Below are 25,397 nucleotides of genomic sequence, written 5' to 3' on the forward strand. Positions count from 1 at the left end.
GCGGCAGAATGCCCCACGCTTCACCGCCCACAGAAATCTCTGGCGGGAGAGTCCTTATCCGGGTGGTCAACAGGGAGGTTCAAGAACAAAGAAACATTTGGCGTCCTATCAGCAATGTCATTGGCGTCCATCGAGACATCGGACACGGTTCCAACAATCCTGTCAATAGAGACGCCATAACAGTTGCATCGCTTGAATTTGGGTCATGTTCCCTCCAACTGGACTGAAGAGACACATAGCTTCATGGTCATCGTGATAGGTGAATACGAGGCTCCTCCGGACTCGTCGGCCAGTCGGCCGCGGATGTCGTCTCGAGCACAGAACGATTACCGAGTCGGGATGCCGTGGCCACCAGACACATCCATCAAGCGCAACCCAACGCCCGAAATGAGGGATTCCTGGATCGCAACCGGCCAAGAAACGGAGCCCAATTACAACCCCCGTGCGTGTCTAGTTCTTCGGACAGGTCCAATCGCACCCGTGGAAGGGATCGCGTATTTCCGGGTTCCCTCAACACTGAAGCCTTGCTTCGGTTGTGGAGAGTCTGGCGAGTGCTCGGTTGTCACCCGGTCTCTCCAGACGGGGTTGACTTCCGATTATCGGCACTTTCCCCTCCTCACGGTCGACTTTCCACGGGTGTTATTGGTGGGAAGCGATCTGCTGAGCAATAAACAGACGGAAGAATTGTTCCACTTTATCCTTGCGGACACCTCCGTATTGTCGGGAGTAGAGTCGTCCGTGGTGACGATTGAGCGAATTCGATTAGGAGAGAAGAACATCAGGTGGCTGGTGATTCGCTGGTGGAGTGGACCGTCCGGAGTAGTAGGCAGAGTAGTATCCGAGCTGGAGTTGATGGAGTCATCTGCTCACGATCATGTGATTGTTGCATGGTGAGATGTCTTGAACACTCTCTTCCCCTGTACGGAGTACACTAGAAGTCTCAAGTGAGACATTGTTATCGGAATTGACCAAGTATCCAAGCGGAATGAAAGAGAAGACTTGAGAGTGTTGTGGGTGTTGTGGGGTGTGGGGATATCCGCCTGCTGAGTCAGCACGGAAACGATCCCGCGGATCTTTTCGACTTCTCCATCTTTTTTCCTGCGCTTCTCCATCTTCACCACATCCACTGCCACATCCACTTCCCGATCTCGCCCCGACGCAACAGCCGTCCGCCTTTCCTTCGGAATGGGTCTGGGCCAAGTATTGTCTCTGGGAGGGTCCCTGCTGTGGCTGTACGCGATTTTTGGCCGTGGGCTTTTGCGTAATAATACTTCTCGTCCCAGCATTGCTGGCTTTGTTCTCTAGTGTAGTCTCTACCTACTTTCTACTACTACTTGAATTCATTTTCATTTTCTTTTCTTTTTTTTTTTTCCTTGGTCTAGTCTCCTACCCAGATCAATACTCCAGCTCTACGAGGTCGCGCCTCCCTCTACAGTCCCTGCATGACATGCTCTGTCCGCCCTAATCAACCCTCCTAATGGACGAGGGTCATGATAAAGCCCCTCGACGGAAGAGGGTGTCCCGGGCTTGCGACAGGTGTCGCAGCAAAAAGGTTCGTTCCACCTTCGCGACTCTCTATCTCAGGCTCTCTGACCACCACAGGACAAATGCGATGGCCTTCGTCCCGCGTGCTCCGCCTGTCAGGCATCGGGCCAAACCTGTTCTTACGACCCTCACGCAAAGAAACGTGGCTTACCGGAAGGCTATGTCCGCGGTCTAGAGAAGCTCTGGGCTCTCGCAATCTGCAACATCGACGGTTTTGAAGACACAATGTTGGGTCTGCTGGGTACCACCGCCGAATCCGCGGGCCGGCGAGGAAAGGTTCTGGGGCTCTGGACGGACGACGGCGCGTCGGAAACGCTACATGAATCCTGGAAAACCAGCCGGCTCTACGGGGCCCTCGAGAAGATGCTATCAAACTCTGATCCATCCTCACACACGGGCAAACGCTCCCGCGACGATCATGACGATTGGGGATTTCGCCTGGATCGCAGTTCCACCCCCCTCTCACAAGATGCGCCCCGCGTCGTCGACCCCTCGACCTCCCCCCGAGTCAAGAGACCGCGATTGTCTCTCCCAACGGAATCGGGATCCATGTCGCATTCACCAAGCGGTATCGCTGCACTGCAATTGCCCCCTCAGACATCGCAGTTGCTGGAAGTGTACTTTGCCGTCACCCACTCTTGGTTCCCTGTCATCGCCAAACACAACATTCTCCGCGCTTCCTATCTCTACGCCAATGCCCCGGTGTCAGTGGCCAAGATGGCCCCGGGGTCTGGTGACCACGCCGCGCTCTGGGCGCTTCTCAGCTATACTATCTCCCAATCGTCCACCAACCCGCCGGACGGGTCCGCGCTGGCCAAGACGAAAGAGTATTACGCCATCTCCCGCAGCTTGATTCCGCCGGAGACGGAGCGATACGAGTTGGGCCACGTCCAGGCTTTGCTGCTGCTGACTCTGGTGAACATTGGCCTGGAGGACTGGACGGCCGCCTGGCTGTTGAGTGGACAGGCCGTGCGCATGGCCATTTCCATAGACCTGGGGACCGGTACTGATATGCGACGATCGGAAGAACTGCGGCAGGGGAAGGCTGTCTTCCTCGGGTGCTTTGTGATCGACTCGCTTCTCTCGTTCCGGATCTCTCGCCGGCCATGCATGCATCCTCGCGATCTCGCCACGGTAGGTCTGATGGAAGAGGATGGCTTGGAGGAGTGGAATTCGTGGGCGGATGTTTTGCCGCCGACGGGAGCCGCGCAGAAGAATCCGCCTCGTCGGGGTCCTCTTCTCGCCCTGAGCTGCTTCAACCGACTGGTCGAGCTAGCCAGCGTGTTGAACAAGATTGCTCGTGATGCCACCGGGCCGAACTGCCATGTGTTTGCTCAGCAGTTGGTGTTGGAGCTGAAACAATGGGATGACCGCTTGCCACTTGGATGTCGGTTGATTGGTCCTGAAAGCATTTACCCTGAGCGCCACTCTGCTCTACTCCCTCATCAGACATATCTAGGGTTGACATATGTTGCAACCCTGCTGTGGCTATACCTGCGCATTGCGCCTCACGAGCTGGGACTGCATCGTTCCCAGCGGCCGGCTATCGAGGGCGCAAAGAAGCTCCTTTACCGCGCCCTTCCCATGCTTTCGCAACATCTGGAGAACTTCCGCATGTGCGGACTGCCTCCGGTATTCGAATTCTCTTTACGCACCATCTCCGAACAAGCCTTTACACTACGCAACAAGATCGAGTCGGACTCGTTCCCATTCGGTCGTTGGGAAGAAGCTCTCCTGCATCGGACCATGGAGCTTGGTCCGACGTGGCCGGTATACCGCTCCTTGTCCTCGAAGATTGACCGCTGGTACCATTCCAAGGAATTGCCCGACAGCTCGTCGCCATCATTCCCCAGATCAAACGATTCGACCCCCAGGCCTGTCCTCTCGACCACTCCCTTCCCCGATATGGTAGCGCGTCGATCTCTGACCGACTCGTCGATGCCTTTCAATAGGAGGATCCCTAAAACGGCCGATTCCGACTTCACGTCCTCCATCATGGGGATTAGCATCCCAGTGGATGGGCAGTACATGACTCCGAAAGACACCACCATGGAGAACACCGATCTATCTATGATGGATGCGTCTTTCCACCCCCCGTCGCAAGCCTTGGACGGCTCGGCTGATCCCGCGAGCGCACTCGATGCCATGCTCACCCGTACGCATCCCCATCCACCCACCCCCGACTCATCCTCGAACACGATGGTATCCGCGCCGTCCAACGACCGCTCCGTACTATCAGGGGAGACGTCCGGCGGGGCCCCGGGCGACCTCGACTCCATCTTCAAAGACCTCGCCTATCTGGACACGACGGAATGGGCGACGAGCCGCGAGGCGGGCTTGAAGGACTTTGGCTTCATTGACGACAGCACCTTCCAGGCCTTCTGCCATGACCCGGACCGACTGGCCGGCTCGCAGCCTCTGGTGCATCCCCCGTCCATTGCCGATATCTGGCCGCCTCCGGGATTTTTCCCGGAAACATTTCAAGAGTCTGATGATGCAATGGAGGGGTAGCTTCTATTTGTGCCGATAGGCTCGGTTATTATGATACCCAATAATGTATGTATATATTAATTCAGTGACTGCATATGCTGACCCGTAGTCAGATATCTTGTACTACGTGTGTATAGACCTACTCTTACCATGTACATAGTCCAGGACATAAATCACCTATTCATAAATGTACTCGGTCTCCGGACACGAATCCACCCGACTCACGACGCTCTCGATCCGCGACGCCATCCACCCCGACTGCACACCGCGTCGACGCACCCCGCGTATGGCAGATGGCGAGGTCATGCAGGTGCCATTGCGGAACGAGAACTGCAAGCAGGTCGGGTTGAGGTCGCACTCGGCCGCACAGTCGTCGAACGAGGCCACCCGGTCTGGGACGAGTTCAGACGCACGATTGTCCCAGTCGTCCTGGCGCTGTGCAATCCCGTTGAACAAGAATCCCTTAAACACGTCCCCGTGTAACAGCACGCCGTTTTTTTCCTGCATCAGCTCGCCTTGTCAGTCGTGGCCACCACGGGAAGGAATGCGCATGCTCACATCTCGAAACCACTCCTGCTCAAACGCCCACATCGCCTCGATATCCGCCACCGTCATATGGTGGTACGACACGGCCGGATAGCACCACGGCCCATCGTCTGCGCCTGCACCGAGTTCATCCACCTCCCACACCCGCTCCGTCTGCAACATAGGCGACGCCCAGACAAGCGGCACGCCCGCATCCGCCAGCGCGCGCCCCAGCACCGCATCCCCAGCCCAATGCGCCTTCGTCCGCTCCTCCACCTGCCCCCGGCTCTCCTCTACAACCTTCCTCACCGCCGCCTGCGACAGCACAATCCCCGCCCCGCCATACCCAAACACCTCATCGCCACTCGCCATCGGCGCAGCCAGATAGTACGCGCGCTCGGGGTCCAACCGCGCCAACCACGCGGCCAGGTTCGGCCACACGACGTACGTGTCCGCCTCGACGAACACGAACCAGCGCGCCGTGGGCCGTTCGCGCAGCGCTCCGTCCAACATCGGCAGGAACTTCCATTTGTCCAGGCGCCAGCCGGCGTTGTCCTGCTTGCCCATGCCCATGCCCGCGCCCCCATTCTCATTCCCCTCTTCGTTTTGATGATCGCCCTGCGGGTCCTGCAGGAGCGCTTGACGCCCCCGTGCCCGCAACCGCCGGTACAGCTCGAACTCGGGCTCGGCGACTTTCACGCGCTCGGCCAGGTCACGCAGGATGTCGTGCGCGCGCACGCCGGCAATCCGCTCGTCGTAGTCGGAGAACACGGCAAAATGCGGCACGCAGCGCAGCGTCGTGTTGAGGTGGACGGGCACTTTGGTTTGCGATTCGGTCGCGCCGGTTTTCAGCACGACCAGCACGTCGTCCAGCTCGGGCAGCGGGCAGTGTCTGGTTCCCGGTTCTGGGTCTGAGGCCGGTCGGGGGGTGCGGCGGCCGGCTTCAATGCGTGCGTAGACATCGTCGCACGGGAGGAACCCGTACACCAGTACCAGGGCGATCACGGTGAGGGCTGCTGCGGTCCAGCGGCGGGGGATGCGGCGGGAGGAGGGGGCACAGAGCATTGTTTCGCTTTCGCGGGTATCATGTGTCGTGTATCGTGTATCGTGTCTTGTGTGCGTGGTGCTGCACGACCGACCTGGTCGTCGTACAGGCGTGGGTGGTACATGGGGTGCAGGTGCAGGCGCACCTACACCTGCAGGGCAGTCAATGACGCATGTGGAATCTTGATATCTGTATGCGTATCCAAGGTTGGTTCCAGGGTGCATCCATGGAACCGACCGATTCCCGTTGCGATGGATCGTATGATAACACTCGGGCGTTGTCGGGATGAGTCAGTTCGTGGATGTGGCATGAGCAAAAGAAAGCCTATGCTGTACGATGTGAACGGTTGGAGATGAGTGCCCTGGCCTGGCTGTCGACGTCTCCCGATGATGACGTCAGAGATTGTACTTATCTAATCGTTCCCCATACTGTACTAGGGACTGTACCAACTAGGTACCTAATCTACCTATACACATGGACCAGCGTGAAGTAACAGTCAAAGTAAGTTAATTAGTCGTTATTCATCATTGCTCGTAGCAGCGCACAAGCGCAGTACATACATGTTTTGATGCCAGTAACTCCAACCGTAATATCATGCCATACAATCAAACAAGGAAAATCACATCGTATACCGTATAGAACAGCTCAGTGCCAACGCCAGACCGCCGAAACAGATCTCGCCAGAATGCAATATGTAGATGAGGTATGCTACCGCCGCCATCCCACGTTCCAGATCACATGGGCTATGTCGCGGGCCGTGTTGACGGTATCGACGACTCGGTCGAAGATGCCGAGATGCGACGGCTCGCCGTCGTCGTAGGGCATGAACATGCCAGAGGAGGAGAAGTGGAGATATCGGTCCAGTTCCTCCTCGTCTTCCGGGTTGACAAACCACGGACGGGTGCGGTCCGTTGGCTCGGGCGCCCGCGCGCTCGGCTCCCAGTTGAAATCCACATCGTCTTCTTCCGCGAGGAAGAAATTCGACGACGCGTCGGACGAGCGCAGGGTTTCTGTACTGGCCGACGTGGCCGGCGCGGCGGACGACGAAAAGTACCCCGACCACCGGTCGATAATCGACGTGCTCGGCTCCGGGGTGTCCGCCCGGTATTTCAGAGTGGTGGACGGCAGCGGCGCGATCGTCTTGTTCTCGGTGTGGGTGCCCCGTGGGGTGCTGGACCCGCTGGGCGAGGCGGGCTTGCGCTGCATCATAATCACGCCATCATCCGAGGATAAGTCTTCGTCCAGGAGATTGGGCCACGGGTCATCCTCGTCGTCACCTTTTGCCTCGACGGCGATACACTGCACCACTTCGTTATTGAAATGGATATGACGACGTTCGCTGGGCGAGGAGATCCCCGACGACGAGGGGTTGGTCGGCGTGCCGTTGGAGGAGCTTTGGGTCAGACCATCCGAAGAGTGATTCAGCATCTGGCCAATGTCGGACGGACAGCGCGAGAAGGACGGTCGACCGCGGTGGATCTCGGCCTCTTGGGCCTTGAGGATGTCGCCGGCGTGCTGGAGCAGGGTATGTTGCGAGAGGGACCGTTGGAGGATAGTTTCGGAGGCCGTCCGTTTCTTCAGGATGGGTTTCCGGTCCTGGTAGGACGTTGGGGTCTCGAGACAGCTCGGCGGCGGAGACGATTTGGACCCCTTCTCGCGGCGCTTGCAGGTTTTCAACGGACCATACAACCACGTCACATCACAATCTTTCAACCTGGAAGGCGTTAGCAGCGTCTCCTGCGTCGGACAAACGGCGACTCACCAGTTGAGCGTTTCGGGAGAGACGGTGCCGCGGTTGAGTTTGACCTTGGCCCAGGTGCGCCAGGAGGCATTCTCGAGGCGGGCGCCATTATCGTACACGTTTCGGCGGGCAATGACATAGCGCCAGGAGGCCCAGATGTCCTCCTCCTCCCACTCGTGGGAGAGGTAATCCACATGGCGCGAGGGTTCCTCCTCGAGGGCACTGTCGTCGACGGCGGGAGTCTGGGAATTCATGCGTGGCGGGTCGGGGACGGAGGCGATGGAGTCGTCGCTTGGGGGGTCAGGTTCTTTGGCCCCGGGGGTGGTATCATAGGCCGGGAAGAGGATGTCCTCATGGTCGAGGGGATCGGACAGGTCCAGCGACAGGTTACTCAGAGTGGTGGGAGTAAAGTTGGGGGAGGGCGCGAGAGAGGAGGGAGCGGAGGAGGTGACGGAAGGAGGCGGACGGGAGGGAAGACATTTGGAGGAGGAGACAATGTCGGAATCATCCAGAAAGTAACGTTGGATGGTGGGCGAATGCGAGGGATAGGCGAAGCGCATGCGCCGATGGGCGGGCAAGACGGCGGTCATCTTGCCAGGGGAGAATTAGGGGAGATGTACGATGCGCATGTTCAATGGGAAGAAGAAGAAGGGAAAGGGGAAGGGAGAGGAGAAGTCAAGGAAGAGAGCGAGAGAGGGAGGAGGAGAGAAGAGGAGAGGAGAGGGAGGGAGAGGAAGAAAGAGGGAGAAGAGAGGAGATGTATATAAGAGAGAGAGAGAGGGATTCGACGGAAAGGCTCTCCAGGTGCCACAGGCGATATGAAACCGGGCGAGAGGATCGCACCGAGAATGGTCAATGGGAGAGTTTTAATATACTGTAGTATTATTTTTACGATAATATTTTTAGAGTATTTTCCTCGTTAGTATTTATTTAGTAGAATAGAATTTTGATAATTAATTCTAAGAGGCAAAGTGTTATCGGGAGAATCAGGGAAAAGAGCCAGAATCCAGAAAGTTGCCACTTGATGCGTCTGGGTGCATCGAAGTACATACAGGAAGTAACATGGGGGTCTTCCTATATAGTCTCCGGTTTTTATTTTATTATTTTATTTCATTTTATTTCTGTTCTAGATTTTATATAATAATTATTATTTCTATTTTGTATCACTTATCTCTATCTTCTATCTATTATATTCTCTCTTCTCTCTTCTCTTTCAATTAGTATTCTCTCCCTGTCTACTAGGTACTCTAGTCCAACTCTTGCTTTGGTGGCGCTCCACCCGGTCGGCCTAGAAACCCCCCCGGTCCAGGCTGGCCTCGACTTATCTATAGTATATCGTTGATCCTATCTTATGGACGGGGATATTCCTCTTTAATCTATTAGTTCCAGGAAACCGGAACATTCTATATCGATATAAATATCTATCTATCTATCTATCTATATATTTATATAGATGTCTATATCTCTATCTCTAGCTATAGACTGATACTATACTGACCGTACTCCGTATACTCCGTATTCCTCCACTATCCCAGTCAATGCAATGCACGGACGTTAGTGCCAGCAAATGCATCCGCCCTCACTAACGTACGCCCCAACTGTTAGTCACTGTTAGTCGAACGATAACACCCACCAGGCGATCCGAGCACGTTGCCATCGCTGTCATATCCGCATTCCTCCCTCCTCTATGGTCCCAGTCCACACGGTCTATGCATGCATCTAATAAGACCTGCGTCGACAACCACAAACACAATCACAAACACACGTCTTCCCGGTTCGCGGAAGTTCTGTCCTCTTCGAGCCGAAGGCTGTACATACTTCCGTTGACTCGGTATGACAACAACATGATCCCTTCCACTCGCTCAACGGCCCTGCTTCAGCCGATCCCGAATGGCCCCCAATACCGTCCTATCACTACCCAGAGGCTGAGCGGAAATTATTCCAACCAAGATGCAGGAGTCTGTTTCATGCACGTCAGACAACGGTTACTGACCTTGTGGATCCGTGGATACTCTGCGTACGCGCCGCACATCTCCTCCTAGTCCCTACCCTCGTTATCATAATACATACTTCATCTCTCCTCCTCTCCTCTCCTCCTCGGGTCCAATCCATGTCCAACCGGGCGAGTCATGATGACGTGCTGGCCAGATAGCAAACCGCCGCAACAATCAGCTTTGCATCCAGCTGCACGCAACCAGGGTTCAAGGAGGAGATCCCTTCCTTATCGCGGCTACTCAATTCCATCCGCCGATATGGAACTTCGGAGGCCCGTGTCAAGCCGACTCGACTAGCGGTTCCGGATTAGCTCGTCGATCAGTCTCGGCTCCCGCGGGGTATCGCCGTCCGTCTCGCTACGACTGCGCGATTATCCACCGCCGTCGCAGTGACATTCCTCGGGGGAGGAGATGGCACCAGTATTCGTAATAGCGGCGCATCCATTGCCCATCCGCAGTCTACCCATCCCCCGTCGCCACAGAGACAGAGCATGCCCGACGCCATACTCCAGACCCATGCCATCTGGCGCCCGTGCTCTCGTCTGCAGGTTAAGGTTCGTCCTTGATATCAGCGTGCCGCCTCCATTGGCTCCCACGCCGTACCAGCTGTCAATCCGAATCTACCTTTCGTCGGAGACGAGGTCTGGGCGGCCTGCTCCTCATCCTATCCGCTTGGCGAACGGTCGAGGCAGGGTAGATATAGTGGGCTGGCCTATTGTCCGGGAATCTACCTTGCGGGTATCTTCCCCTCTCGCCTGCGATCCTTGTTGACCGTGCGGTGCGACCCATGGCTGGGTCTAGAACGGTATGCGCTGTTGAATCAGGATGATGCTACCGTCAATTGGGGTTATGCAGTGATATGATGTTCTAGTAACGTCTGTTCGCCATCTGTACTGAGATATACCATACGATGGGCCGGCCATTTCGTGATCTACGCACGTCCAGATGTTGCATTTATATACCCATGACAAAAGCTGGATACATTGCGTGAACTGGGGCTGTCTTGCGCATACCAATTCCATTCCAGATATGGGAGATATGATGGCAGCTTGGGAATCACGAATTGAATTTACTAATTAGCCATGTAGAACAGTGAGGGAGCTTGTTTCCTTCAGCTCTAGGTATTCGCCTCACCTGCGTCTAATTAGGTAGATTGTGGTGTAGGAGATTTATAGAGCTGTCCGATGGTGAAACGTCACCCCCACGTCCCTACAACCTACACAGCAGTCTAGTCTCAATTAACACTCATGTCCCATTCCCCAATGCCTACAGCCTACCTACCTACTCCCCTAGATCATTAACCACCCTCTACTCGAACAAGAGTATGCAATCACATGACCCCCCAAACCGGTTAGCGCCACAACCCCGCGGCGTATCGACATAGCTCCCCTCAGCAACAATATCTTCTACACTATACACCACCCCCATCCAGCCACAAACAAAACGACGATCGCAGAAATGGCTGACGTGGCATCCGCCCCCGTGGAATCCCGCGCCCGACATGTCGTATACTGCGGCGGTGAGTATCCCTCCGACGGTCTGAATGAATGTCTTCTAACCGCCCGATGCAGTGTGCACACTTCCCCCCGAGGTACGCTACGCCACCGTCCCCTAAGCCGGGCCGGAGAGATAAGTAGACGGACGACGCTAATGCACCGGCGGACAGTACTGCGAATTCGGCGGCACGGCCAAAAAGTGCCAGGAGTGGCTAGAGTCGCACCACCCCGATCTATTCCAGAAGCTCTACTCGGACGGTACGCCGCCTACCTACCCACCCTTCATCTTCATACAGGCATCCTGCCGTGCGGCATGCTGATGATGGCTACATAGAATCCCTCAGCTCCAACCTCTCCTCGCTGTCCGTCTCGGTGCAGGAACGCGCCGCCCGCGATGCCGCAAAGAAAGAAGCCAAGGCCGCAGCCGTGGAGGCGCGCAACGCCGAGCGCAAGGCGTCGTCGAAGGTGCAGATCAAGCGGGTGGAGCGCAACAAGCGCAAGCATGTCAGCGTCGTGACGGGGCTGGAGATCTACGGGCTGGAGAATAAGAAGGTGGCCAAGGAGCTGGGCAAGAAGTTTGCGACGGGGTCGTCGGTCACCAAGTCTGCGTCCGGGACGGAGGAGATTACGGTGCAGGGCGATGTGAGTGAGGATATCAAGGACTGGTTGTTGGAGGTGTACGGGGGAGAGATTCCGGAGGCGAATATTGAGCTGATTGAAGATAAGAAGAAGAAGGGGGCTGCGAGTTGATTTTGCATTTGCATTCTGCGGGTATCATGGTATTATATTAAATGAGCAAATGAGCAAACCTGACTGGGTAGAAGCAATCAGAGTTCGTCCAACATTCGTAGCGGATCTGGGCTGGGCTCCGACGGACGAGTTGTCGACTCGGGATTGTTGGATCGATGCAACGAGCCCTCTGTCTGGTGGCTATCCCTCCACAGCGTCGATCGGTTGGCCAACTCCCCGGCCTGTGCAAACCCCTCCGGTCCAGATACTGTAGTCCAATTCTGAATCACCAGCGCAATGCCAGCTGTGAGAATTGCCGCCGCAACCACGGCCCAGAAGATGCGCAGCCGTCGATTCACCCGGGTCTGGAATTCCACCTCCCTCTTTTCCCAGCGGTCAATCTCCGCCCGCATCGCCTCGAGCCGGTCGCTCAGCGCGCTGGCCCGCGTTCTCCCGGCCCGCATGCGTTGCTCGAGGTTCTCGATCCGCTGGATCTGGGGCTGGAACTCGCGCAGCTCGCCAATCTGCTTGCGTACATCCTGTTCCAGGCTCGTAGTTTCGCGCTCAAAGTCCGCCAGGAGCGTCGTAGTCGAGTCGGACAGCTCCTGAAACGACGACACGGTCGTGTTCAGCGCCGCGATCTTCTCCAGCAGGTTGTAGTACGTGTAGTCCAGTCGACGGGTGATGTCGGTCGCGAGCGTCCCAATAAACGACAGCGCAGAGCGCAGGAATCTACCACATCCACATCAGCACGTCGTCCCTATCACACGGCAGCAAACTCACTCCTCGCCCTGTTTCCTCCGCTCCCGCACCTGCTCCAAATCCTCCACCGACCGGATCTCCTGCGGCCGGATCAACCCCAGCTTCGTCCCCGCATCCATATCCTCAAACAGACTGCCCTTCCGACTCCCCGTGCCAAACCCAACTGTCGACTCGGACCCCCACCGCGACCGCGTCGTCTCCCGCGTAACCGGTCGGAGCAGACCGTTATCAGCGTCGTTGTCTTTCTCGCGCCCGCCCGACCATGTCGGGAACAGCGCTTTCGTGCTGCCCCCGGCCGACGAGGCAATCGGGTTCATGAGGCGCGGGAACCGGCCGTCGCGGGACTTGCTGTGCTTGTGCTTGTGGCGTGGTCGAAGCCGCCCGGCGTCTAGCGCGGCGGTGTCGAAGATCAGATGGCGGTGCTGTTTTTCTTGTTTGTCAGGTTTCTCTTGCGGCGGCGCTGCACTGGCGAGGCCGTCCCGGTCATTGCGGTCATGGCGGGAGAGCTGCTCGGGGTTCTCGGGGTTGGACGGGGTAGGTGTCTGGTTCCCAGCGGCGGGAGACCCACGGGTGAGGGGGAGGGTGGCTGATAGCTGTTTTGCGGGTGAGAGAGGGAGGGAAGACCAGGCGAAGGAATCCATTTTCCTTCCTTTCCTTTCTCTGGCCCCGGGAATTGATTAGATTAGGAGATCATGATCATGATCGTGATCGTCTTGCATGTGGACGGAGGTCAAGAGCACACGCCAACGCCAAGGCTGATCATCTCGTGATGTTCGGTTTCGGGAAGATGATTCTCCGCATTATTTCTGTCGTGAATATGTACAGGATGTGGATGCCCACTGTAGATGCAGATGATAGCAGGATAAAATCATAAAGAGCACCATAAGAGCAACCCAAGATAATCAATCGGACATGTACCCGTGCCAGAACTCCTATCGCCGTAACCATCCTAGGCCAAGCCATCAGCCATCGAGCCACCCAGCTATCCAGCCATCCTAGGATCTCCTTCAGATATCCAGCCTGTCTGATGGCCTTCTATATCCATCCTACGTCGCTAATCGTTCGAGCGGAGCTGGGACGGAAACAGATCGGTAAGAGGCGAGGTGGACGCCGGAGAAGGGCCGAAAGACAATAATAAGGACAGGCGATCACGAGTTCAACAACTTGTTGCGCTTCTCCCGTCTCTTCAGTCGCTCGACCCGCTTGCGATGCATCTTTTCGGCCATCTTATCATAACGTTCCTTCTCCTCCTTGGCCGCTCGACGGTCCTTGATGCGTTGGATGTGTGCCTGCGTGAGTGAGTACAGAGGTCATGCAGGTAGGACGAATATATCCTGTATCATCGATCTCTTACCTGCCGCTCGGCCTCCTTCTCCTCCTTCAATTCCCGTTCATGTTCCTTGACAGCCTCCTGGTGTTTGCGGGCTTCCAGTCTCTTCGCATACGATGTCATACCCGCGGTCGGGCGGAAAGGCTTCTTCGAATCATGCCAGTTTTTCCCTGCGGGTCCGAAACCGTGAGCGACACGAAAAGTCTGTTGTAGGCGCGGAGGATCAAGTGGGGGTATTACATACCGTTTTTACGCATCCCTTTGACGGGCGGCGCGGACGGGGCAGACTCGGACGCGGACATGCCGAATGCAATATGGAAGAGGATATAATCGAAAAGTGGGAGGATCCAGCACGACGCAGCCGATGAGATGAGGTTAGGCTGGTGCAGATGAATTTTTCGCTTTTGCCTGGAAAAAAGTCTATCCTTAGACCGGATCAGATAAACCGGGATTCTCGGCAGAAGGTCGGCCAGGCCGAGGCCCACTTTGAGGCATCCGCAGCATGAAGGGATTTGTTCCGACAAACGATCTTCTTGCCCGAAATCGTCGTCCTCCCCCCCCACTGCTCGCCCTCGTTTCCTGTCTTGGCCCCTCCCCGGACTCTGCAAGCCATGTCCTCGTCGAGGCTCCGATTGTTCGAGCTAATTTCTGCGCAAAGTCTCGAGTCGACCTGTGAAAATCCCCTCCTCTAGCGTTGGCACACCGCCCCTCAGGCGTCTTAAGAGCGACACCCCTCCCACCTCATCGATTCATACAATGCTCTCCCGATAGATCTCATCTCTGCACTCCTTCCTTTGCCCATCGATCATCGACAACCGGACCATCGGCTGGATTATACCTTCTTCATGGCGGCGGCAGATCATGCGTTACCCATCAAGAATGAAATCCCCATGGAGCTTCCTACCTTCCCGCCCAATCAAGCCTTAGAGGCTTTTAAAGATGTTGTTTTTGGATCGGTATGACTCCCGCTTCCTCGTATGCAGGCTTCCTGTGGCAATGTTTGTACTGACGGTTACGTCTTCAGACTGCAGGAATGGCGGGAAAAGTCATCGAGTACCCCTTCGACACCGTAAAGGTCCGGCTCCAATCGCAACCCGATCACCTCCCCCTGCGATACACCGGCCCCCTGGATTGTTTCCGCCAGTCCCTCCGTTCGGATGGTATCCGAGGCCTCTACCGCGGAATCAGCGCTCCCATGGCGGGGGCGGCCATCGAGAACAGCTGTCTGTTCTGGAGCTATCGCATGATCCAGGACCTGCTCAAGGCCACCTACTACTCGTCGACCGACCAGCTACCCTTTGCGGCCTTGTTATTCAGCGGCGCGGCGTCCGGATCCATCACCTCGCTCGCGCTCACCCCGGTCGAGCTCATTAAGTGCAAGATGCAGGTCCCGCTGGAGGCGTCCGTCGTGAAGGCCCCCGGGCCGCTGGCGCTGATCGCCACTGTCTTCCGCCAGGATGGCATCCTGGGGTTCTGGCGCGGACAGATGGGGACCCTCATTCGCGAAACCGGCGGCGGTGCGGCCTGGTTCGGTGGGTATGAGGGTGTCTCGGCGCTGTTCCGCACATACACATCCACGCCGGAGTCGGCCTCTCTCCCGCTCCACCAGCAGATGGTGGCCGGCGCCGCTGCCGGCATCAGCTACAACTTCCTGTTCTACCCGGCCGACACGATCAAGTCGCGCATGCAGACGGAGGACATCACCCGTGTGGTCGCAAACGGCCGGCGACAAACCTTTTTGGGGACGGGGAAGGCGCTGTGGGAGCAGCAGGGGTTGCGTGCCCTGTATCGGGGCTGCGGGATCACCTGCGCGCGATCTGCGCCCAGTTCGGCGTTTATCTTTACTGTGTATGAGGGGCTACGGAGCTATTTTGGCTAACGTATCTATTTTTTCTCTTTGATGTTTTGTTTCGCGATGATGATACCTTGTGTTTTTTTGTTTTGGTCATGATTGGTTTATTAGATATGTCTGGCGGTGACCAATCCGGCATTGGTGTTGCATTAGAAGTGATGGAGTTAGAGGGCTGAATAGATAATTGATCAGGCGTAGAAGGTTGCAGACTATCAATCGTTCAGACAAGACGCAGTCGCTTTTTTTCCGGTAGTACGCAAGAGCCGCAGGCCCTAATGCCTGTCCTGCTTGATATGTAGAGACCTTTGTACTATGATATTTGCTGGCGTCGAAGATGACTGGAGAGCAGTGTTGGCTATATCAAGTTATTACTTGATTAAGTGAATATTGTCTAGTGAAGTCATTGTCTAAGTTGTCTGTGCTTACTTCCTTCCCTTACTAAGATATCTCTTCTCCATTCATCTTCTTTCCCTGCCCACTCTCCATTGTGCCGCCAGTTTTCCATACCTCATCTCCTCCCTAGAAAAGGCCAATTGTGTTAAGAAGCTGCGCTCTTGGTTCAGGTCGATCCGCCCTCCTCGCAGGATCCAAGAGGACCTAGATCAGATCATACAATCTGCTGTATACGGCAGCGGACCTTTATGGAGTCGAGCTGGACCAAGTATGTATTCTCTCCTCTAATCATGTTATTATACTAACAACATCCAATAGTCTAGTCTTTAATAATTTCTCGGGGATTTACCAAGGATCACTAAAACAACCCAATCATTTCCTTTGAGTGACAAGAATTTATACCTACAAGGCAGTGCATCCGCCATCCTAATGACCCTGCTTAAACGCAGCAGAGGCAAGGGCACTGCTGAAATTTGGCGTCGATATACCACTGGCAACCTATTGACTACGATGGCGATTGTCTTCCTATCCACAGCTACCTTGGCCTTAGAATCAGATGATAGAATTTACGAAAGGGGAGTTGTTCAGGCCAGCGTTGCTAGGTCAAGCATCAAGAATTGCACTCTATAACCGGATCTAATCAACGCCCTTATAGAGGATCATCAGCAAGAATGACTTATCAACTAAAATCTTAGTATAGAAGTGGGATATGCTTCAAGCGTTATAGTGTTAAGATTGTACCTTACTTTAACACCCGCGGTCACAGAAATCCTTGATAAGTTAGTAATGATAGCGACGCTATTTTTCAAGTAACAACTGTCTAGTAATGTCTCCAGGATGTCAAGGTGTTAATTACTCCTAGACCAATATAAAGCGTGGACATACGGAGTAGAGGTTGAGGAACTAAGACCAACCGACAGATAAGAACGGAACCACATCCATACCTACCTTACCTACCCCTCCTCCACTCCTCTCCTCTTCAATACTACCTCACCTACCTACCTACCTACCTACCTACCTACCTACCTACCTACAGAAACACAAAATGGCCACCCAAACCCCAACCCTCTCCGTAGAGGAAGTCCACACCCTCTCCTCCAAGGCCATCGCAGCCAAATCCCTCGCATACTGTCTGTCAACCCCCACCTCCATATCCCGATGAAATTAACAAACGCTAGGCCCCTACTCCAACTTCCGCGTAGGCGCCTGCATCCTCACCCAGTCGGGCGAGTACATCCAAGGCGCCAACGTCGAGAACGCCGCGTATCCCGTCGGGACGTGTGCTGAGCGGGTTGCCTTTGGGACGGCCGTTGTATGTGCCCTCCCTGCGCCCTTGGAGCAATCAGTACCGTCGTGGCGTGAGGCTGATCATAACATGAACGCAGGTAGCAGGTCACAAGCATTTCAGGGCCATCGCCGTCGCGACGGATATCGCGCCGCCTGCGTCGCCGTGTGGCATGTGTAGACAGTTGTATGTTGCTTTTCCTCCGGGGGCGTTGGCTGCAGGGCAATTAACTAACTGACTGATTAGTATGCGCGAGTTCACGGCGCCCTCGTTTCCGGTGTATATGTATGACAAGGATGGGAATTGCAAGGTCATGACCATGGAAGAGGTATTCCACTCCCTCTTCCTCCATTTGGTTGCAGTGTCTAGCTGCTAATGTCTGCAGCTTCTGCCTAATTCTTTCGGGCCTAATGACCTTCCTTCTACTGGGGCGTAGTTGGATTTTCTTCTGTTTGTTGCATGGTGGTGCATGGTGGTGTCGTTAATGGTGTTAGTGTCTGCAGTTAGCATAAGGGGATAATCTACTCAGAGCATTGCCAATGATTCAACTACCCAATCAATCAATCAATCTAACCGCTGCTATACGTACAACGCGGTACAGACAATTCTCATAATATAACATAATGCCGGGCCACGCCCAACTAAAGACCGCTCGCTAATTTTCATCATCGTCTTCATCGAGATCCTCCACGCCGAGAAGCTCGTCCTCGTCCTCCACCACACTGCTGTAGTCGCCGCGGCGCGCCGCGAACGACCCCCGAGACGCATACGGCCGCGAATACCCCCTGCTACCCCCCAGACGGACATAGCCGCTGGCGCTTCTCCACATACTCATAGCCAGGAGGGGAAGTGCCCTCCCCACGGCGACCACCCCGGCAATGATAGCGATCGGCACAGTGACCAGCAAGGAGTCGCGCGAGAGCCACTCGTGGGAGCCGCTGGTGCCCTCCCCAAGCCGGATCTGTCCGAATTTGCCATCCCACCGGGTGTACGCGTAGTAACCAATTCCGCCAGCCACCGCGATGGGTATCACGATGGCAAAGAAGAGGCCGACCCCGCTGATGCCGTGCTTCTTTTCGTACTCTTTCTCCTTGTGAGGACAAGGCTTCGTCTTCACGTGGTCAAACTCGTCGCCTCCCATGCACGTCGACTGAGGCACACGTCGGTATCCCGACGGCTCCCAGTATTCAATCCTGTCGGGGTCGGCTCGGCAGATAGCCTCTGCGTCGGGGAGTGGAAGCCCCGGCACCAATTTACAGCTGCCGTCACTCTGGGGTTCAAAGTTATAATCACTAGCAAGGTTAGTCATTTTCATGCTGCAAGGGTAAGGGCAAAGGGAATACCATTCAAAGTCAGCCCTGGTGCAGCTGCAGTTCTTTCCAATGCTGTGGACGTGCGGCTCACGCCAGTTGTTCCAACAAGCTGCATCCGGCTTCTTGCGGTGGTACTGTTCAACATGACCAAACAGACAGTTGTCGGTCTGGAACGGATGCTTAGGCTCCCACAGACGATAGTCGTCGTTCGCATGTCCATCCTCGTCCAACTTGCACTGCCGCGAGCGAAGCCCACTGAAGTCGATATTGACGGTGGCGATCTTCTTGCCCGAGTCGGATTTCATTTCTCTGCCCCAAAGAAGGAAGTTCTTCGATGTGTCCGAAGGCACGGTCGTGATGTCTTCAATTTGCATTTCGACGTCCGAAAACCGATACTCCTCCCAGCTGTCGCCTTCGTCCACGCTGTAGTAAAGCTTATCCGTGGGTACATCCTCCGGGACAAGTACGATCACCGACCCGGCATCACCGTATTCCCACATATGTCTTCCCTTCCGGGCGGATTTCCAAGTAATCCCACCATCATTGGTGATAAACGTATCCGCCTCACTGTCGGACAGATGATCCCCAACATTCCCAACAGCTATCATCATACCAATAGCAGAGCCCGAGGAATACGTGTCGCGCTCGTCTTTGCGTTCCGTGTAGCCGTGGAGATGCAGAGAACAGTCAGGCGTACCTTTTCCTTTGGTGACCGAGCAGCCAAAAGCCTTGCCGTCGGCATCCTTTTCCGGCGGGGGCAGTAACGCCCACTGCGCGCCGTCGTTATGGCTGATCATTGTCTTGAGCTTCTTCTTCGCTCCCTTTGATACCTCCTCAACGTTGCCGACGACGTTCACCACAGCCACTCCCTCCAAACCTTTCATCTTCTCGAAATCGGCAAATCCGGCCCGGTTCTCGTTGACCGCGTCCAAGCTGAGTACGTACGAGGTACCATTGCTGTTACTCTTGATCAGAGGCCCATACTCTGCGGTGCTGCCAGCCTTGACATGGAGGAAAATGGCATGCGTAGTGCTCTCAAGCACAGTATAAGCGGTCTTCACTGGGATGTGAAGGTTTGGAGGAAAGCGTGCCTCCGCAAACGTCTTGCCGTCAACACTGGTCGTGGCAACCAAGGCATCCGGGTTCTCGGGGTCTTTGAAGGCGGCGATGATGAACTCCGACATGGTAGCGTAATTGACGAGATCGGTGTAATGATCACGGCTGTCAGCGAAAAAGTTTTCGCTGGACAAGAGATGCAATGGGTTGGACTTGCTCTCGCTCTCGTGCTGCTCGCAGAAAATGAGATTTTCGCTGTCCGGCCGGTTCTCGCTGGCTTCGAATTCGCATCTCCTGACGTAGCGGAGCAGAAGTTCCCAGCTTTCGCCACGGTTCTTGCTGAAATAGGCATCATCATGGCAGTCCCCGGAGGTAGAAGAGCAATCAGCAGCACCCGTCCAGATTAACCAATCCTTGTACTGAGGGTGGAATGCAAGAGGTGGGAGGTAAGTCTGTTGGGTTGGCGGAAGAGGCGTTTTGAAAGGCTTAAAAGTATATCCCCGATCAATCGTGTAATAGCCTTCCTTACCCTCTGTAAGAAGAAAGGCGACGTCGTTGTGATAAGGGTGCAGGACAAGTCGGTTCACTTTTTCGCCCTTGAGTGGCTGCTCCCAGGTCTTACCGTGGTCGTGTGAGATGAAAAACTCGACATTGCGAGTAATCACAAGAACCGTCTCATCGTCGCCGGAGTTGCTCGACTGACGCTCCATATACCGATAGACGACGGGCTCGGAGTCAAAGAACTGCTTCGTCTGCTTGATCTTTCCATCCGTCGGAACTCCCACCTTCTCGCACGATCTCTCAATCTCTTCGTCGAGGTTTTTGCCTCCCTCTCGCTCGCAAGCGTTACCAGGGATCAGCCTCCAACCTGATGGTCCTTTGAACGTATCTGTGGGCTTCTTGCATTTTCCTTCCGGTGGCTGCAACGAAGGCGGGAGCTCGCAGCCTTCACCATCCTCGCTGCGCTTGTATTCGCATTCAAAGTCCTCCGCGGTACATTTGCAGGGCTTGAAGATCGGTTGCGGGTCCTTGAACTCTTCATCAATGAAGCAGTCGGCATTCGGCTTTCTGCGCCTGAAGAACTGTTTATGGCCCATCAGGCAGTCTGGCTCGCCGTTTTCATCCAAACGGGCTGGCCACTGTTCGTCGAAATCATCCTTCTCGCACTTCCTTTCGTGCAGTCCCGCAAAGTCCACTGCATACGTAATATAGGTGCCGTCGCCGTCGTGTTTACTGGTGGAGCCCACGATCAAGAACTTCAAGCTGGTTGAGTCGGGGGTCGTTGTGACCATGATGGGGTAGATCTTCTTGTCCAACTCAACCGACTCCCAGCTTTTGCCATGGTCGATAGAGTATTCAAGCTTATTCGTTTTCTCATCGTCCCGCATCGCGATGACCACCGCACCCTGATCTCCAAACTCATATTTGTGAGAGTGCTCCAGGGCGTGACGCCAGGTCACGCCGGCATCATCGGAGATGTAAAGGTCGCCTTCAGAGTAATCCTTCAGGTGATCACCGGTGTTTCCAACGCCCATCACGAGGCCTGGGGCTGGGCTGGAGAACACTCGACCAATGTTGGCGTAAGACGTCACCGAGTGGAGGTGCAGCTTCTTGTCGTCAACTTTGAGCGGCTGGAAAGTCCGCCCATCATCGAAACTGATTTTGCTGACGACTCGTTTGTTCTTACCGCCGTTTTCGACTTCCTTGGGATTGTCCACCACATTCACCATCACAATCCCCTGGATATTGGCGATCTTTTCGAAGTCGACGGTGCCCCGCATGTCACGGTTGGTATGTTCGACATTGCGGGTGAAGTAAGTCCCGTCCGAATTAGACGTGAACAGTACGCCCATGCCGCTCTTCGGACTAGTCAAAACGTCCACCTGGAGGCTGTAGTTCGTGCTCTCCAGCATCGTATAAGCATCTTCCTCCAACCGGTGGCCGCCGAACTCTGCCCGGTGCCAGTTCTTCGTATCCACGGTCACGTACAATGCGAGTTCATCGGTCCCCCGGGATCTCGCCGCCGCAACGAGGAACTTCTTGATGGCCGCAGTACGCATGACACCGGCAACGGGCCGGCCTTCCTGCAGTTTCACCTCCGTGCCCTCCTTGTCACTATTGAAGTAGCCGTCGGAGTATACAAGGCGGTTGGCGTATGGCAAGGGCACCTTCAAGCCCGGAACAACACACAGCGTGCGGTTCTGTATTTCCTTGGCCAAATCCGAGTCTTCGGCAAATTGTGGATGTCCCAGGGCCCATGAGCAGCCCCCGACACTTTCCCGGAGGATCTCGGTTGTCCTGAAGTCATCGTCCGTGTAGTATGATCTCACGATGCAAAAGCGGCCCACACAATCCTCGCCCTGGAAGATGACCTTGCTGGGATCTTGCCCGTGGAAGACGAGGGGAGGATTACGCATCGCCGGCAATTCGTCGAGGGTGAACTCTCGCCATGTCTTAGCTTGATCGGTCGTGATCCAGTGGTGGCCGTCAATTCCCAATGCGTACGCCCGGTGCGAGTCGTACGGATGCTGCAGGAGCAAGGCGACCTGGTGTTTCATGCGGCCGTCCTCGCCCTCGACGATTTCCCATTCATTCCCACCGTCAAATGACCGGTGCAGATCACCGTTTCGGGTGTTCACCAGCACGGTCTCGGTATCCTCGAAGAAGAAGAGGGCGTTCGGTTTGTGGTCGATCTCTTTGAGTGTCCATTGCGGTTGGCTGGATTTTTTGGCCGCGCCGGGCTGGGCAATCAATGCCAGCACCAGGCAGCTCACCAGGAGGAGCCATCGGGGGATCATGACAGCGAGACGTGGGACATTTGAAACGAGGCAGTACGCAAGAGCATAAGCTCCGGAGAAAGCCGAGGTGGGACCGTACTCGGTGTGGTGGAGAGCTGTTGAGCAGCGGGAGAGACGGGAGAGAGGAGGGTATTAATGACCGGTACGATCAAAGGGCGAAAGGGTTCGAATCGACGCGACGAAGGGATGCGAAAGGAATGTATCCCGGCGGTGGCACCGGTGATAACGTAGACAGCTGCGTGGTCTCACAGCTCACGGTCACGTGCGGGACCTTGCTTATCGAAGCATGTCGTAGGCGTCAGCATACTAATCTCTCCCCACATTTATAGTCCAGACCATGGGTTCCATGGAACGAGTCTACTACGGGGATCTACAGGGACATCGGTGCTTCCAAAATTGGATTGACATAAGCTGACGAAACTAGCTGGGGTATGTAACAAAAACAAACGAACGACAGATATTAAGATATCAAAAACGCATCATGAATCATGGGAGAGCCAGAAGAATGACGAGCTCAGCTACCTTGGCCCCGGATCCTACGCCATACCTTCTTCATCAGGCTCTGATCCGTCTTGTCTGTTTCCCATGTCTCCATGCCACCACTCGCCGGCGAAAGCTCTGGCTTCATTGGGTCGACCGCGGGGGGCGACGGACTACCGGAGTCGGTTCGTAGATCCGGTCGGGTCAATGTCATTTTCAGTGTCATTTCACGGTTCTTCGGAGGTCGGTACGCGGTAGAATTGGCCGTCGGCACCCACGTCTGTCTCTTGTTGGCCCGGAAAGGAAGGTCATGCGAGCTCGGGGTACCGCTTGTGGTGTATGAGAAGCGAGAGCGATCCGCATGGCTCTCTTCGTTGTCGCTGGCGATTGATGTATCGTCATCCTCCAGGAACGTGCCGATAAAGTCATGGCATTTCGGCTGGTAGTCACCAGGAGCTCGTTGGGGCGACCGGGTCTTGTCCCCCAACGCAGGAAACCCAAACTCAATCGCTTCATCGAACTTCTGCGGAGATGCCAGGTAAACTCGCAGTTTTAGGCGCGCCTCGGGGTCCTGGTAATACTGTGCGGAGGGATCGATGCTGGACGTGGAAGATCGAGGCGCATGATAAGGCTGTCTCTGTCCGGACGGTGGTCGAGTGGTCGACCCACGCCCGGCGGCATGCGTCAAGGCGGAGGGAACGTTCGAGGACTGACTGGAGCCGGGGACTTTTCTCAGAGACACGGACGTCGACATCCTACGACTCAGGCCGACCGAGTTCAGCGAGAGGGTTCTCCTGAAAGACGGTCTTTGGCGGGAGGGCAGGTCTGAGGTGGAATTGCTCACATGCGGACGATATTCGTCCAAAGTCAGGTCGAGCTCCCCATCCTCGTCCAGCCACCGAAAGCTGTCATAGAGAGACGCATCCATGTCGTCCTCGTCGTCGGATGTATCACTCGAGAAGTCCAGGTAGGGGATCGATGAAGGGGATGTAGGCAGAGTCGTCCCCTCCAAAGAGAGAGCGTCTGCGGGCAGGGTCTGCTGGGACTTGTGGAGACGATATAATGCTTCGTCGGCCGGATCCAAGATTTCCGTGTTCCTGTTCCAGCAGGCTTGCCTCAGTCGGCGACGTTCTTCTGCTGAGAAATGCTTCTGTTGAATTTTAGGCGGAAGGGCAAAGAACCATTCCACCTCGGCCTGTGTCGCGAGACAGACGGTAGTAGTGGTGGGCAGGGGACGGCGGGATTTGCGGAATTTCTGCACGGGGCCCGACAGCAACGGCTTCTGGAAGGGTCGTTTTCTACGGGCGACCTTCGCAGAGGCTACTGGCGAACCACGCCGACTCCGGAACGAGCGAGAGTGGAGGCCAGGACGTGCCACGTTGGAGGGATAGTCGACGCCATCGGATGGATCGCCCTGGGCTAGGCGGATGCGCAGGCGTTCGGCGTTCGAGAAAAACTACGAATTCAGGGGGTCGAGTCAGCAACCAACGTGAACGATTTAGCGTGGCTCCAGGGAACGCTTTGTGAGGGCAGTGGCACCATAAAGCAGGCGAACCCACCGCCGACGTGATAGTCAACAGTCCGAGCTCGTTAGTGCGGGCGATAGTGGCCTCCATCAGCAAATGAACCGTTGACGGTTCAGGGGTAAGTTCCCACCATCACCGAAAGGCGAACTGTGGGTCATCCTTTCTGCTCCGATAGTGTGTGGACAGTGGCAATCATTGGGGGAGGGAATCTGAGAGCTCGGATGGGACGGAAGGGTAGGAGTACGGAGTAGATGAAGTGGTTGGATGTATAGAGAGAGTGTGTGTGATTCCTCGAATCCTTGTACAATATAATAATATGCCAAGCAATCCGTCTCTCAACGGCCACCACGCGGGATGGTGCCAGTAGCAATTGATGGAGTAAGAGAAATCAATGGATACAGTAAAATAGAAAAGCACTCACTTTTCGCTGGACGATAGGGGGGAGCGACTCGAAATCCACTTCCAAGTCGGGGACGGTCTTTGCTTTCCAGATCTGCATCTTCAGGAGGCAGAGAGAGAGTGTGTGTGTGTGCGTGCGTACTCCGTACGGGGCGCTAGTAAGATGACGAAGCAAACGGCCAGTGCTTGTCCCTGACGAGAATAATGTCCGCCTGAACGGAGTGTCACGATCGGAAGATCAATCAATATACCTGTCCAGAGTACAGAGTCGACGATGCAGACAAGGACCGGCTGGTCCTGTCCTCTTATATGCGAGGGCCGTTCTTTCAGACGCTCGCTCCCGTCCAGACGCGCCTTTCTTTATCTCGATTCGGATCCATATTGGTCTGGCGGAAAGCCCAAGTTTTTGTCTCGCCTAGAGATACTCCGGTGGATGCACATCCTCGAAGCACCCTGCATGGACAAGGGCCCCGTGCTGCGTTCCTGTTTGTGAGATTAGCGCTCGATCGAATGCCATGTGGGCATCCTGTCATGGACGCCAGCCAATACGAGACCAACAACGATATGACAAGTCCCAAAATTAGAGACATCGTCAGGAACCCCTCCTCGTTCTGCGAATGGCATCCTGGTTCCCCGTC

The 25,397-nt window shown here is 55.4% G+C and overlaps 11 protein-coding genes across 11 annotated transcripts; 5 read left to right on the forward strand and 6 right to left on the reverse strand.

Annotated features, from left to right (window-relative positions):
- Positions 1 to 243: 243 nt before the first annotated feature.
- ATEG_10382 (uncharacterized protein) lies at positions 244 to 894 on the forward strand (the record flags this gene model as incomplete). Its single annotated transcript, XM_001218729.1, has 1 exon — positions 244 to 894. One exon carries the CDS (start codon positions 244 to 246, stop codon positions 892 to 894), a length of 651 nt encoding a protein of 216 aa, XP_001218730.1.
- A 583-nt stretch (positions 895 to 1,477) lies between these two features.
- On the forward strand, positions 1,478 to 3,935 carry ATEG_10383 (putative C6 transcription factor; the record flags this gene model as incomplete). Its single annotated transcript, XM_001218730.1, has 3 exons — positions 1,478 to 1,552; positions 1,603 to 3,700; positions 3,922 to 3,935. The coding sequence occupies 3 exons, from the start codon at positions 1,478 to 1,480 to the stop codon at positions 3,933 to 3,935; spliced, it is 2,187 nt and encodes a 728-aa protein (XP_001218731.1).
- A 619-nt stretch (positions 3,936 to 4,554) lies between these two features.
- ATEG_10384 (uncharacterized protein) lies at positions 4,555 to 5,625 on the reverse strand (the record flags this gene model as incomplete). The annotated part of the gene is made up of 1 exon (XM_001218731.1): positions 4,555 to 5,625. One exon carries the CDS (start codon positions 5,623 to 5,625, stop codon positions 4,555 to 4,557), a length of 1,071 nt encoding a protein of 356 aa, XP_001218732.1.
- Positions 5,626 to 6,313: 688 nt separating this feature from the next.
- ATEG_10385 (protein phosphatase regulator REG1) lies at positions 6,314 to 7,936 on the reverse strand (the record flags this gene model as incomplete). Its single annotated transcript, XM_001218732.1, has 2 exons — positions 6,314 to 7,319; positions 7,368 to 7,936. 2 exons carry the CDS (start codon positions 7,934 to 7,936, stop codon positions 6,314 to 6,316), a joined length of 1,575 nt encoding a protein of 524 aa, XP_001218733.1.
- Positions 7,937 to 10,841: 2,905 nt separating this feature from the next.
- tma22 (putative RNA binding protein Tma22) lies at positions 10,842 to 11,586 on the forward strand (the record flags this gene model as incomplete). Its single annotated transcript, XM_001218733.1, has 3 exons — positions 10,842 to 10,859; positions 11,007 to 11,094; positions 11,171 to 11,586. 3 exons carry the CDS (start codon positions 10,842 to 10,844, stop codon positions 11,584 to 11,586), a joined length of 522 nt encoding a protein of 173 aa, XP_001218734.1.
- Positions 11,587 to 11,663: 77 nt separating this feature from the next.
- On the reverse strand, positions 11,664 to 12,968 carry ATEG_10387 (uncharacterized protein; the record flags this gene model as incomplete). The annotated part of the gene is made up of 2 exons (XM_001218734.1): positions 11,664 to 12,297; positions 12,349 to 12,968. 2 exons carry the CDS (start codon positions 12,966 to 12,968, stop codon positions 11,664 to 11,666), a joined length of 1,254 nt encoding a protein of 417 aa, XP_001218735.1.
- Positions 12,969 to 13,475: 507 nt separating this feature from the next.
- Positions 13,476 to 13,959, reverse strand: ATEG_10388 (CGR1 family protein; the record flags this gene model as incomplete). The annotated part of the gene is made up of 3 exons (XM_001218735.1): positions 13,476 to 13,616; positions 13,682 to 13,827; positions 13,902 to 13,959. 3 exons carry the CDS (start codon positions 13,957 to 13,959, stop codon positions 13,476 to 13,478), a joined length of 345 nt encoding a protein of 114 aa, XP_001218736.1.
- Positions 13,960 to 14,502: 543 nt separating this feature from the next.
- On the forward strand, positions 14,503 to 15,536 carry amcA (putative mitochondrial ornithine carrier protein AmcA/Ort1; the record flags this gene model as incomplete). The annotated part of the gene is made up of 2 exons (XM_001218736.1): positions 14,503 to 14,613; positions 14,682 to 15,536. The coding sequence occupies 2 exons, from the start codon at positions 14,503 to 14,505 to the stop codon at positions 15,534 to 15,536; spliced, it is 966 nt and encodes a 321-aa protein (XP_001218737.1).
- A 1,411-nt stretch (positions 15,537 to 16,947) lies between these two features.
- On the forward strand, positions 16,948 to 17,367 carry ATEG_10390 (cytidine deaminase; the record flags this gene model as incomplete). The annotated part of the gene is made up of 2 exons (XM_001218737.1): positions 16,948 to 17,032; positions 17,081 to 17,367. 2 exons carry the CDS (start codon positions 16,948 to 16,950, stop codon positions 17,365 to 17,367), a joined length of 372 nt encoding a protein of 123 aa, XP_001218738.1.
- A 475-nt stretch (positions 17,368 to 17,842) lies between these two features.
- ATEG_10391 (vacuolar protein sorting/targeting protein 10) lies at positions 17,843 to 22,354 on the reverse strand (the record flags this gene model as incomplete). The annotated part of the gene is made up of 1 exon (XM_001218738.1): positions 17,843 to 22,354. One exon carries the CDS (start codon positions 22,352 to 22,354, stop codon positions 17,843 to 17,845), a length of 4,512 nt encoding a protein of 1,503 aa, XP_001218739.1.
- Positions 22,355 to 22,868: 514 nt separating this feature from the next.
- Positions 22,869 to 24,450, reverse strand: ATEG_10392 (uncharacterized protein; the record flags this gene model as incomplete). The annotated part of the gene is made up of 2 exons (XM_001218739.1): positions 22,869 to 24,290; positions 24,394 to 24,450. 2 exons carry the CDS (start codon positions 24,448 to 24,450, stop codon positions 22,869 to 22,871), a joined length of 1,479 nt encoding a protein of 492 aa, XP_001218740.1.
- Positions 24,451 to 25,397: the final 947 nt, after the last annotated feature.

Source organism: Aspergillus terreus, genomic scaffold (assembly GCF_000149615.1).
Source record: "Aspergillus terreus NIH2624 scaffold_17 genomic scaffold, whole genome shotgun sequence".
In the NCBI taxonomy this organism is placed as follows: Eukaryota; Fungi; Ascomycota; class Eurotiomycetes; order Eurotiales; family Aspergillaceae; genus Aspergillus; species Aspergillus terreus.